Source organism: Triturus cristatus, chromosome 4_1, assembly GCF_964204655.1.
Source record: "Triturus cristatus chromosome 4_1, aTriCri1.1, whole genome shotgun sequence".
Taxonomy (NCBI): Eukaryota; Metazoa; Chordata; class Amphibia; order Caudata; family Salamandridae; genus Triturus; species Triturus cristatus.
The window spans coordinates 517,324,630-517,339,381 of NC_140585.1; the positions used below are offsets into that span (position 1 = coordinate 517,324,630).

Sequence of the window (14,752 nt, forward strand, 5' to 3'; positions counted from 1 at the left end):
GTATATTGGTCCCAAGATGGCTGCCAACACTTCTTGGATGAAGTGCTGACAGCCAATCAGATCTCAGGATGAGATGTGTGGTTAGGCTCCGCCCACATATATATATGATTTTACTTTTGATTTTCTCAGGAACTACTGAACAGATTGACACCAGACCTGCAAAAGGCACATCCCTGACCTGAGGACTACCTCTCTGCCAAATTTCAAGTAATTCTGTTCAGCCGTTCGGGCTGTACCTTGGACTAAAGGTCCCTATGGGAAATTGCATGGGGAAAACGAGTTTTGGGACCCCCCTTTTTTCTCAGCCCCCGCTTGACGAATCCCCCCGAGACTTTCAGGGTAGGAGCGGAGCGGAGCGCCCCACCTATTTTGAAAATTTCGCGAGGATTCGTCAACCGGCGCCAAAGTTATTCCAAATAGAATGTTGCGGATTTCCTATGGAAACACGGTCCTAACTATAACTATCTACTGGCGACCGCCAGTAGATAATACATAAATATATATATATATATATATATGTGTGTGTGTGTGTGTGTGTATATATATATATATATATATATATATATATATATATATATATATGATTCATAATAAAATGTTATCCTTTAGAAGACTGAAAGCTACTGCTGCTCCTCATGCTGCTACTATTACATCTAGTGAAATGCTAGTTTGCTCTATTAGTAACAAAAGTATTGTTATTGTTACATACAGTTTTTGTTACAGTGTTATTGTTATGTACTGTTAGCGTTGTTGTTATGGAGTACTGTTGCAGTAGCATTGTTATATACTGTTACAATGTTATTGTTGCGTACTGTTATTGTTACAGTGTCAAAGACACTACAGTACTCATCTGCTAGGTGTAGCCTCTTTAAATACGCACTATTTTATTTACAGTCCTTTCCTAGTACGAGGTCATGCTGCTGCAGAAAAATTTGCTGGAAAAATGTGTTTACAATCGTTTGTCTATAGAGATATTTCTTTCACTGATTATGTTGAATTTAAGACACGTGATTTCAATTCCGTATTGATCATCACTCTCAAGACACGTAGAATTGTCTTTGGAGGTGCTTGTGATCCGATATGGCTATGCAAGTGGATTTATTCATGTTGCGCATATTTTCCAAATACATACCTTAATATCTATTTTTACTTCAGTGAAAGCAGCAAAGATAACAAAAGCAACTTCATTCACTCCTTTTGGCGTTAGTTCCCACGACTCATACGGCATATTAAGGTGTGCATCTTGGAACATCGCGAAGGTATAAAATGAGTCCATCTGAATGTGCATCATCCTTTCTTCTTTTCTGTAGTCTTGCTCGATAACATTGTCAGTTGTCCAGTTTTTGCCTGCAAAAAAAATCAAACCGATATTCAACTATTTTATATCATTTGATGACATACGCGAGTCACTGAGGGTGGGTTTTATTAAAGTCACAAGCGCTATGTGGATGTTGTGCATAATATTTACAGTACGTGAACATAACATCACCTTGTGACCAGCAGCAACCAATCTGCAGAGACAAGATGGGCTCTTCCGATGCCAGCTCTGACAGCTGGAGAGCAGCACTTCAGTGGACACAAAAATACGACTATCTTAAATGTGAGGCTTGAGAGAGGCCCAGACACAAGCTTCACTCTTCTTGATTATTGGCACTCTCAAAAAATAAATGCTAGATGATTGAAGCTTTTTATCTGGTGCATGTCTCATACATTTAGAAACATTGGGCTAGAGTACTTAATCGTGACAAAAGCACAACCAGTTAAACCAGAATCACCTTGTCCTTTGTAGCTAGTGAGGATTGACTAAAACTATTGAGAGAGTTGCTTCGTTTGAGGTCCAGGATCAGCCCATGATTCTATTTTCTTATCACATACAATTTCTTTGTCAAGTACTCTGGGAGACCCACATAAATCGTGTTCCCACAGTCCCTAGGGCTATGTTATTGTAGTCTACCCTATGGTGTTTCTGCAATTAACAGGACATGGGAAAAAGAGCTTGTTGATTTGTGTTTTTAAGGTAAGATTACTTTCAAATATGCTGGGGGCAGAGCTTGCTGCAGCACAAGATGGCTGCGTAGAGTTAGAGCTCCGCAGGCCGTCAGCACTTCATTTAAGTTATCCTGACGATCATTGCACCATTTTACGAAAAATTGCCTGATAATATTACAGTGGGGGAGGCGCTGCAGCTTGATTTCCCTTTTGAAGCAAATCAACCCCCTGAGAGCGGCCGGAGATGGTCGCGAGGCCTGCGTGAGTGAGGGACGGAGGAGGCTGTGCACGCATCGGGCCGACCCCCGTGCTGTGGACTGCGGCTGGGAGCGGCGCTCGTCTTCGCCACCTGGCCCCACTGACACTGCATAGGACCTGGTAATTCCCTGTTGGGGGACCCCAATTGGCCACTGCTCACCTGCCGCGGGGGCTGCACCGTCCCATTGCCTCCTCCGGATGTTGTCGCGGCTCCCGGTCTGACGGGGCCGACGTGGTGTCAGGTGTGCCGCGCTGGGGGATTGGCGTGCGGCGGAACTGCTGCGGCCTTCTTACGATCCCTGCCTGGAATCCCTGCGGGCGCTCCAGCCGAACAGTGAGGGGAGCACGCCCACGCCACAGCTGTTCACCGCCCGGGGGCAAGTTGTGTTAGCTGACGCTGGAGAGCCCTGACGTGACCGCTGTCCCCCTGACGATGAGAGCCTCCCAACAGCACTGTTTGCCTGCTGCCAGCTGAGCCTCATAGGCCAACAACAGCATGACCGGCAGGTGCAGTCTTCACGGTAATGGGAGGGGGGTGCTGTTCTCCCCCCTTCTCTCCATAACTGCCCTAATGGTGTGGCTGCAGAAGGACTGGAACTATCTGCAGGCCTGCGGGAAGGGACTTGGTGCCTGTCTGCCTGCACTCACCCAGGGCCAAATATCAGACTCTGCAGCTCTGGGGACTGGAGCTCTAGATTAAAGGCGGGGGGGCCGGCAGTGTCTTGCCCTCCTAGTGCACAGACGCTGTTTGGCCGGAGGTGCGTTCCTGGTGCCTGGGGCGGCCGTGAGGTGGCTGTGGGTGCATTGTCCCTACACTCCGGGTCGCTCTGGCGGAAATGGTGAACTCCCCTCCTTCTAAGTATCACATGGGGACGCGTGAGAGTGCGCTCACCAACTCTGTTGAACTGTTGACTCCCCACACTGAGCGCCCTTTGACCACCACTCGGGGGCACCTTGCAACACCCTTAGAGCGCAGCTCTGGTGATAGTTCCTGGCTCCCCTACATAACCCTTGTGAACTGACTGGTCTACCCTACCCGCCCTCACACGCAACCACCATCATGGGCAGAGTAGACAGGACTCAGACCAAGCTCCCATTTGACGCCAAGAGCACCAGAAATAGAGAGACGGACGGGGCCCGATATGCAGACAGCAGGGTGGATACCCCTGAGGATGACCCGAGTGAGGTGAAACAAATGTTCACAGTGATCCAGAAAAGCCTCACAACGATGGGAAGATTGACTCTCTGGTGTACCACATGGACAGGATGTCGGAACGGCTAGATAAACATACTGAACGCCTCGACATGACCGAACGCAGACTAACGGAGGTAGAGGAGGCTCAGACGGAGACAGACTCTGCACAGTGATAAATGGCTAAATCCCTCGCTACGTTTCTGGACAAAGCAGAAGATTTGGAGGCCCGTTCCCGCCGCAGCAATATTCGTATAACGGATCTTCCGGAATCCACTCCCATGGGGAATGCGGAACAATTCATTGAAAATCTACTTGTCACTGTACTAGGCCGTGAAACTTTTTCGGATCTATTTGTAGTGGAGAGTGCTCATCAGTCACTGGTCCCACGGCCTGTCCCTGGGGCTCAGCCACGCCCGGTGATAGCCAAACTACTCAACTACAGAGACCGCGACTCTGCCTTGCGGCGAGCAAGAGAGCTGGGAGATCTTCGCTATGAGGGCTGGGCGATCTCTCTCTATCCGGACTTCACTGTTCGAGTGCAGGAGGCGAGACACCAATTCAAACCCTTCAAACGCCAACTTCGTGACCACAACATCGCATATGCCATGCTGTATCCAGACAAGTTGAAGGTACACCTGGGCGAATCCACTCGCATTTTCACGGACCCGAAGGCCCTGCAAAAAGAACTAAAAGGGTTACTCAAGAAGTCACAACGCAAGGCTGCGCAGGGAGGTTTGGATGCAGTGCCGGGGGCATCGCAGGGGTCCTCCCTTGATAACAATGACTAGACCCTCTGTGTGGGTCCCGGTTACCGTTATGAACCACACGTTTTTCGCATTAACAGAATATACTCACTTGGATGTGCCTGTGCCATGGTTGCTGATCCCCGGCGGCACAACTGGGCATCGATGGTGTGATGGCATGGGACAACGTCATTCTGCACTTTCCGCAAGTATCTGAAACCTGCATGTGGTGTTGAATTGAGGGGCAGTTACATTGTAATAATGACTGATGGTGAGCTCAGCTGTATCTAGGAGTTATCCATTGTGGGGCGGCCTCCGGTTCATTGATCGTAGAACACTGCATTCAGAGATTACATCCCTTGCCGGGCCAGTTAAATGTTCTCTAAATTTGATTGTCATGCTATGTTTATTGCAAAGTGGAGTTAATCTGAAGGTTATTCGTAGTGCTTGGTAACATCCGCCCCTGCGTGTTACCCACTATATGGCTAGTTGCCATAGATTTCTCAGGGAGGGGGTGGAACAATCGACTATGCTCTTTTGGGGTTATCATGGCGTAGGACGGGGGGGTTGGGGGGTTTGTGGTTTTATTAAGTTTAATTCAATTGAGTGGTTTTATTTTTTCTTTGGTTGTTATTGACACAATGGAGCGAAGCTCACACTCTGGACACACAGGACGACCACACTGTAATCTTGATACATCTCCCAAGTTGTACTGGATAGTGTCTAACGCCATCACTCACATATTTGACCACCATGGACATGGAAAATAGATTGAAATTCCTGACCTGGAATGTCAGGGGCCTTAAGGTCCAGAGCAAAATAAGGAGGGTTGTGTCATACCGCACTAGACATAGGGTTGATATAGCCCTTCTGCAGGAGACGCATCTCCCGGTGTCGAGTCTCCTGCGGGTGCGCGGCAGGATCCGTGGCACGTTCCATGCTGCGGTTTTCACTACACATGCTCGGGGGTTCTCACTTGGATCAATCCCACAGCCCGCCTCACCCTTGAGGAGTTACACACTGATACTGACGGCAGATATGTGGTGTCCCGGTGCAGTGGGAATGGTACGGAATATAGAATATTCAATGTGTATGGCCCTAACCATGACTGTCCGCAGTTCAATCATGACCTCCTCACTTTAGCACGCCAGATACCCAATGTTCCACAGATTTGGGGCGGAGACTTTAATTGCATCCTTAACCCGGATTTGGACCCATCGGGGGGCCCCCGAGATGCATTTCACAGTCAGCCACGGCTATTCTAGATGCCCTTACAGAGCTGAGTATGGTGGACGTCTGGTGTTCCCGCTCGGCTGCTCAGGGAGGTTACACACACTTCTGAGGCCCCCATAATCTCCATACCAGGATAGACTACTGGTTCCTAATGGGCTCCCTCAGAAGCGCTATACGGGACTATGAAGTCCTGCCACGGACTTATTCAGACCACTCCCCTGTACTGCTAACATTCGCCACTTCTATCAAACGCCCTCCTCCATTTGCATGGCGCTCCCCCCCCCTACGCACTATTAGATGAAGCCTTTAGGGTGGAATTACTGGAGGCTATGGAAACCTTCTTCGATACTAATCTGGGATCCGTCCCACACTTTACCACAGTTTGGGAGACTTTTAAGGTTTATGTTCGGGGAATGGCAATCTCTAAACGCTCAGGAGTACTAAAATCAATCAGGAAACGGTTGACACTGTTAGAACAAACCCTGACACAGCTGGAGAGAAGGTCCAGCGACACTAATGACCCCATATTGCTAACCACCATTAAGACAACACTAGAGGAATACCACGCTGAGGCGGATAGAGAGGTCAAACTCCTGGGGAAATACGCAATAGCAAGATCATACTGGGAGGGGGAACGCCCCGGCGCTGTCCTGGCAAATCTCATGAAGGGGCGTCACCCAGCCCAACACCCCATTGAATTAGCCCAAGATTACGGTGACACGATTACTGACTCGGCGGAGGTTGAAGAGTGTTTCAGGCAATATACAAGTCCAAGTCGTGCAACACGTTCTCCGAGATACTGGACTTCTTTGAATATATTAAACTGCCCTGGTTGCTGGATGCCCACAGAGAATATCTGATGCCCTTTCCACGATGCGCTCTGGTAGTGCGCCGGGACAAGCTGGCCTCACTGTGGATTCTATAAGGAATTTAAGGACCTCCTTACCCCACACCTACTAACACTATTCGAGGAAATGGCGGAGGATGGCACTATGCCCCCCACAATGCGCGAGGCCCTACTGGTAGTACTTTTAAAGCCCACGAAACCCCCGCAATAATGTTCCTCTTACAGGCCACTTTCACTATTAAATATTGACACCAAGATTTTTGCTAAAGTGCTAGCAAATAGGCTGGCCCCTCTACTGCCAACTCTCTCACTGGATCAGAACAGGCAGGCTTTATAACCAGCCGCTCACTTACCCATAACCTATGCACAGTATTTGGTGCAATCCAGCATACCAACCCAGACACCAAGGCAGCCGCAATTTTTCTGGACGCTGAAAAAGCGTTTCATTCAGTTGAGTGGAGCTTTATGCAGCTAGCCCTGGGGGAGGGTCTTTCTGAGTCTGATTGGCACTTTATATCAGAATCCGAGAGCCCGCGTGCAGGTGGGCAACGAGGTTACTGCCCCCTTTACTATCTCCAGGGGTACCCGACAGGGTTAACTGCTTTACCCCCTCCTATACGCCTTGGTGGCTGAGCCTTTAGCTTGCGCACTGCGCGAATATCATAGTTACAGGGGACTCCGTTTCCCGGGGTACAGCCTCGTCGTCTCCTCTTATGCGGACGATACTCTTCTCTATGTACGTGATCCGGCCCGGAATGTGTCTCCCATCCTGCGTGAAATTGTGAGATTTCGTGGGATCTCCGGACTGAAAATCAACTGGGCAAAGTCGGTCATATTCCCTCTCACACCGGCAACACTACCCGAGGCCCTGCACTTTCTATTCCACAGATCCGGTGCGATACTTGGGAATTCAAATTCACACCGACTCCGAGCTGGAGTTCGGGGGAAAATTACGGCCGCGCCATCCTTAGGTTTGAGAAAGACATTGCGAAATGGAATCGCCTCCCCCTCTTCTTTTAGGCAGCATATCGCTCATGAAGATGGTTGTCCTACCCAGGTTTCTCTTTTTATTTCTTAACATCCCAATGGTCTTGCCGGCACACTTCTTTAAACAAATCAGAACTTTACAAATTAAACTAGTTTGGGCTGACAAACAACCATGTTCCAGTTGGGAGCTCCTCAAGTTGCCATACTCTATGGGGGATTGGGAGCCCCAGACCTTGATCTCTATTATTGTGCCACCCAGGCTTTGCATGCATATTACTGGGTACATCAACAAACACCCCCCCTCACTTACATATAGAACGTCTCAAGCACGCACCTGCTCATATCGCCACGGCGCTGTTTCGGGCCCCGGGGATGCATTACTGGGGTATTGGACTCGATCAATGCAACTACACATGCCTGGCATAGAATTCTTAACCGGCAAGCACTCTCCATATTGTACTCTCCCGTGACGCCCATTGCTTGGTGTGCGTGGCTCCCACTCCTCACCTCTCCTGAGATGGTTGCGGCCTTACACTCTATAAAGATGGACACAATAGGCGATTTCTTTCACGAGGGAATAGGTAAACCTTCTGCGGACCATTTAATAACGGAGCCAACACCTCCTCCTCGTACCACTTTCCACTACTATAGGGCAAGAAGTGCAATGCGAGACTTACTTGGGGACGAGCTACTGGAACCCCCGGAGGTCCTGTCCTTCAACGCTTTAGTGCGTGCTGACTCCCCTAAGAGGATAGTCTCCCGTATATATATTCGCTGACAAAGGAGCTGCGTCGTAACCACTACATCAAAGCTAGACACGAGTGGCAAGCGGACTTAGCAATAGATATAGATGACATGTGGAAATATTGCTGCGAAGCCACTAGACGCATTTCACTTAACGGTAGGCACCGGCTAATACAGTTCAAATTTCTAAATCAGATCCATCACACACCGACACACCGATACGCCAGCATAGATTTGGCCTACGTGATACGTCCAATTGTGAGAGGTGTGGAGCGGGTGACTCCGACTTCATACACTTAGCGTGGCACTGCCCTGCAATCGGCAAGTTCTGGCAACAAGTGTTTAGGGAACTAAGCAGAGTCACACAGGTGGTGGTTCACCCTGACCCACTACTGGCTCTCCTCGATATTCCATAAAAGTGCCGAAACCCATCAGATGCCTGGTGGACATGGCCCTCCTGATCGCCAAACGCGTTCTAGCAATGCCCTGGTCCCGCGGCCCCCTTCCTTCCCTGTCACAATGGGCTAGGGACATGATGTATTGCAACACGCAAATGGAGGCGTATAGTGAAATGCTCCCACCTCGCAATCGGCCAAAAAACTTCTGAAGCTTAAACACAACTTACATTGAGTCACAATCTGGAGAACAAGCCACACAATCCCCCCCCCCCCCCACTGAAGGGTCACAACAGTCATGACGGAATTCATGAGTATTGGGACATATGATGTTGGTCTGGATGATGGTAGCGATGGGCTGGGGTTTAAGTGCCATTACGCTCCCTACTACAAGCGTTGGCGGATATCATTGGATATTTCTGTATGTACTTCTTCATTGTGTCTTTGTTCCCTCCCCCCCCTTATGTTTATGCTTTGTTTATTATCCTGTTTACAATAATGTTGAGAGTATTGTATTTTTGATTCCTTCTTTATGTTACATTTACGAATCGGTAGATCATTCTGTATTTTTGGTTGATATATTTGCATAAAATGAAAAATAAAATAAAAAATAAAATGAATACAAAAAGATTACTTTCGATTATATAAATCAAGATATCTGGTTTCATTAACAAGAGTCGACATATTGCCTGGGGCATAGCTTGGTCAGTAAGATTGGGGGGGCGTGAGCATCAGATTACTTGACCATCACGCTGGCACATAATATTAAAATACATGATATGACCAGCAATGCGCATGAGAGGGGTTTAAGAGGCAGTGGAAAGAGAGAGGAATACATATTAATAGGAGCCTCTGCATATTGCCAATTGAGATTAGCCACTAAGCCTCTAACCAAAAATTACGGGAATGTTAAGACATTAAAACTTGTGTTTATAGTCTGGCCTACATGGGCCAGTACGTGGCTAGCTCTTGCGAGAGCGGTAGCGAAGTGTAATATTGCCCGCGCATGGGGAGCCAAGACAACTCCGACAGTGCGACCTTGGGAGAGCGATTTGGACTGGTGCCAGAGGGCTGAGCAGACAGAATATCAGAGCAGGGGGTCCCCGCGCAAATGGGAGAAGTTATGGAGGGCGTGGACGGTATACAGAACCGGTCAACCCACACCATAAAGTGAACATTGTTGATAACTTAAGCTATTTGGTTTATGGCCTTGGCCCTGATTGCCTCTTGGGATGAAGGGACATTGGGGGGGGGTTGATTTACTCTTTTCTCAACACATCTGTGTATGTTGACTTAAATACTATGTATGCTGTAATGATTTCTGAAGCATATGTTATGTTTTCCTTTTTATTTTTCTTGTTAAAAACATTTTCTTTTAAAAACTGTGTTTTACCAACATTCATTTGAGTTCCATGTGCTTCATCCAGCTGGCAATAGCCAATACATAGGGTTGAAACCGCTGTCCAATCAACTCTGTCATCCTCTACTTTGATTATGAGCTGTGTATAATCAGCGTATTGATGAAATAAAAAGCCAAGATAGTCAGTAGCTGAGGCTGTGGATGAACATGGACCTTAAATGCAGTCTTTCTTCTTACAGGCCCTTGCGTGCGGCTGAGGTCTATAACTAGGGGAGAGCACTTACCAACTGTTGCAGCCCTCAGCAGCAGGCTTCAATGGTGGTGGTTCAAGATTCATGGGTATGTGAGGCAGAATATGTCCAAGTGACAATAGTACCGACAAGTGCTTACTAATATTATAAGGGTGAACTGTAGATCACGCAAATATATTTCCTCAAAATGAAACTGAATATCTGTGGGCTGCATGACATAGGGCCATATGTAGGTGGCCTAACATTTACCACTTCATACATACCGAATTTTACCGATTCAGTATTTATGAAGTGGTAAATGCTATGTAGGTAATCCATCGGTAATATTTACCGATTCGGAATGGGTCGGTAATTTAGAATCGGTATTTACCGATTCGGTAATGGTAACTGGCTTCCCATTGATTCCTATGGGCCAGGAGGCCCATAGGAATCAATGGGAAGCCAGTTACCATTACCGAATCGGTAAATACCGATTCGGTAATGGGGGGAGCACAATCAAGGGTGGCAGGGTGTCACAGTGACACCCTGTTGCACCCCTGATTCCTGCATGTGTGCACATGTGGCACACATACATGCCCTAAGGGCATGTATGTCTGCCACATTGCACACTTCTAAGTGCAAAAAAATGCTTTTTCACAGCCATTCGTCATTTACCACCAACTTTTAGTTGGCGGTAAATAACGAATCCCCACAACACCCACACACTCCCCCTACATATCATTTCAGGATTCGGTATTTACCGAATCGGTAAAATTACAGATTCGGTAAATTACCGAATCCTGAAATGTGCCCCCTACATACCAAAAGCCTGAATACCGGTCGGTAACGGGATTTTTACCGAAAATCGGCCGTTACCGACCGGTATTGGGCTTCCTACATATGGCCCTTAGTCTTTTAGCTCAGTGCTTTAAAAATCCTTCAGCAATAATCTTCACAACAGTAAATGCTATGACATGCTTTTGTTTAGTATTTGTTGCATTCATTTTATATTAAAAGTTGAGAAAAATACCAGGTTGTAATGATTTTCTTGATTTTGTTAATTTTGTTTTCCTGTCTTGATATGAAAATACCAGCCAGGATGGTAAAAGACAGGTCAGCTAGCAACCATATCTGTGATACAGCCAACAGTTTGTCTCTCGACTCCTGGAACCTACTTGGCCTCATCATCAGCCTTCAACCAAGAAAAATACCTCCCATTGACCTAAATGTTACCACCACACTATCACTTCTTGGAGCCTCAAAAGGTTCAGAGATATGTATTCCCACCTCAGTCCTGTGTGAAAATGTCTCTTCCTGGTTTGGGCATGTAAGTGTTGGAAAATATGCCCAGGGAAAGCTCCTGCATGAATCATGATGGTCAGAGCCTCAAACTCTTTGTCAGCTAGCCAGTGAGCTATGCTGGAGGTTTGGAAGCTGGCGGGGAGGGGATATGATAATTAAACCATTTCCTTCCTGCCTTCTTGATGGCAATGCCTGGTTACACCCAGGTTGAGGTGGATAAAGGCAACAGCATCCCTCAGACAGCTTCACTTTAGAGTCTACATCACTGTTAGAAATGGGTGTAGTTTACCGAAGGTATGGCCCTAGTCAAGCAGCAACCACAACCCTATTCAGGGTAAAAAGCAGGCAAACCTTAAATTAACATGTGCTAACCCTCTGATAGCTTGGCACAGAGCAGTCAGACTTAACTTAGAGACAATGGGCCATATGTACGTAGCGTAATACCGGTCGGTAACGGCCGATTTTCGGTAATTATACCGTTACCGACCGGTATTTAGGCTTTTGACATGTAGGGGGCTCATTTCTGTATTCGGTAATTTACCGAATCGGTAATTTTACCGATTCGGTAAATACCGAATACAGTAATGAGATGTAGGGGGAGTGTGTGGTGGGTGTGGGGATTCGTTATTTACCACCAACTGTAAGTTGGTGGTAAATGACAAATGACTCAGGAAATGCATTTTTTGGCCCTTAGATGTGTGCAATGTGGCAGACACACATGCCCTCAGGGCATGTATGTGTGCCACATGTGCACACATGCAGAAATCAGGGGTGCAACAGGGTGTCAATGTGACACCCTGCCACCCTTGATTGAGCTCCCCCCATTACCTATTCGGTATTTACCGATTCGGTAATGGTAACTGGCTTCCCATTGATTCCTATGGGCCTCCTGGCCCATAGGAATCAATGAGATACAGGTTCCCATTACCGAATCGGTAAATACAGACTCTAAAATACCGACACTTACCGAATCGATATTTTTTTCCCTACATTACATTTACCGATTCATAAATACCGAATCGGTAAAATTCGGTATTTAAGAATCGGTAAATGTAATTTACCTACATAAGGCCCAATGTGTTAAGTGTTTGTGCAACACTTCAAACACTAAAATAGTGAAAATACCAAACAAAAAGATTCCACACCAGGTTAGAAAAATAAATCTTAAAATGATACATAAAACAAGAACAAATCAACGAAAATACAGTAGGTATCAGTTAAGATACACATTTTTAAGGAATAAAATAAAAAATAGCGCTTAGAAGCAATCAGTGCTTACTTGGGATATCTGGTCGCGCTGGACCAGGACAAAATCAAAAGTCCAAGTCCACTGTGATGGAGTGCGGGCCAGATGCAGGGGCCCAGTTAGGCCAACTGAACAAAAGTACCTTAATCCTGGTAGCATCGACATCGAAGATGCTGGGGTAGCCAAAGCGATGCGTCGTGTCGATCCACTGGTCCCGATCCACGCAGCACCGGCAATGCATTAGCTCCAATCAGCGAAGAGCTGTGATGCAGAGATTCATCATCAAGGGTGCTGTCGATGGGGATGTGAAGACCTTGCGTCGGTAGCAGCATCGCGCTGTGGTGGTTGAAGGTGATGCGTCAGTGTCGAACCACACAGCAGAGACCAGTTCTAGTACACACAACAGGAGCAACTGGTTCTTATCCACACAACAGCGGCCATGCTCAGGTTCGATAGAGGGTCACAGGTTTTGCTGGAGAAGAGCACCTTAGACTCACTTCCAAGGGTCCAGGACTAGAGTGGCTCCACTTGGCAGGGCAGACTAACAGATTGCAGAGTCCAGGTGCAGAGCAGGTAGGTTGGAAATCTTATGTCCAGGAGACTTCAGATCAGGAGGCCAGCCAGATAACCCATGGGGTCACTATGGATTCAAGTGATGCAGGTCCAGTCCTTCTCACCCAGGCAGTGGAACAGCAGGCAGCAGGGCAGCACAGTACGGCAGGAGTCCAGCAAAGCATCAGCCAAGCAGAGTGGCAGTCCTTCAGTAGCATAGCAGTCCTTTTTCCTGGCAGAGTCTTCACATGTCCAGATGTGTACTGACGTGATGATGTCAGAGGCCCAATACTTATACCCAGTTGGGCCTCTGAAGTGGGGGAGACTTCAAAGATAGGTATTTGAAGAGCTCAGAGGTCCTCCCTTCTTGTCCTGACTCCAGACTCACTAAAGGGGAGTATGCAGCCCTTTGTGTGGGGAGCCCTCCCTTCCTCCCGGGATGGCCCTACAAGTCATACCTAAGCTCCCATTATGTGTGACTGTCTGGGGGAAAACACAAAGTCCAGCTGTCACTCACCCCAGACTGGTCAGAGACAGGCAGAAGGCTCCAAATGGCTAAAGTTAGAAAATGTCAACTTTCTAAAAGTGGCATATTCCAAATTGCAATTTAAAATCCAACTTCACCATAAATTAGGATTTTAAATTAGGATTCCAGAGACATCAGACGTGAAGTTCTTATCTCTTGCCAATTCCAAATTACACTTATAAAATGTAATAAGGAAATCCGAATGTTAATCTGGGAGAGATAAGCCTTGCAGTAGTGAAAAATGACTTTGGGAGTTTTTCGCTACAAGGACATTTTTTTCTTTTTTTAAAAAGAGTTTTATATAGTGCAAACTAGACCGGAGAAATCGGGTATCAGAGCGCTTTACATGAGCACCAGTTTCGTTACAGATGGACACATTCATTTTTGTGAGGCACAGGGAGATTAAGTGATTTTGCCCTGAATCACAGGATGTTGAGCGTCGTTGCCGAGACTCGGTTTCCCCAGCTTCGAGGTCGACCGCTCTAGCCGTAAGGCTACATCCTCTCCCCCATAGACATGTAAAATTAAAAAGTACATATCCTGCCTTTTAAATACATTGCACCCTGCCCTCTGGGTTGTTCAAGACTTACCTTAGGGGTGACTAAATTGTAGAAAAAGGGAAGGGTTGGGCCAAGCAAAAGGTTTATTTTTGATAGGCCGACATGGCAGAATAAGACGGCACACACAGCCTCTGCAGTGGCAAGCCTGAGACATGTTGAAAAGGCCACTTCAGTGGATGGCACAATCAGTGCTGCAGGCCCATTCGTAGCATTTAATTGACAGGCACTGGGTACAGGGGGTACCATTTTACTAGGGACTTATAAGTAAATTAAATGTGCCATTTGGGGATAAACCAATGTTACACTGTTTAGGGGGAGAGCATAAGCACTTTATCACTGGTTAGCAGTGGTAAAGTGCACAGTCCTAAAGCCAGCGAAAACGAGGTCAGAAAAGTGGAGGAGTTAGGCAAAAGGGTGGAAGGAAGACCACCCGAAGGCTGCTAGTTCTAACATGCACCTAGCAGCCAGAAAAATCTGCAAACTGCATTTCAGCAAAAAAGTAATGACAACTAAGTGCACTGGAATTCTATTGATGGTGCTTCCAACATGCAAGGTCAATACTACGGATTTAATACTCAGGCAAGC

The 14,752-nt window shown here is 47.1% G+C and overlaps 1 protein-coding gene across 3 annotated transcripts in view; it reads right to left on the minus strand.

Moving 5' to 3' along the window:
- The window catches only part of DNAI7 (dynein axonemal intermediate chain 7), a 543,004-nt gene that overhangs the window by 177,855 nt on the left and 350,397 nt on the right, over positions 1 to 14,752 (minus strand). For all 3 annotated transcript variants that reach the window (XM_085652767.1, XM_085652765.1, XM_085652766.1), the window contains one exon: positions 1,133 to 1,347. In XM_085652767.1, the coding sequence (XP_085508893.1) occupies positions 1,133 to 1,347 (215 nt within the window). The remainder of the gene's footprint in view (positions 1 to 1,132; positions 1,348 to 14,752) is intronic.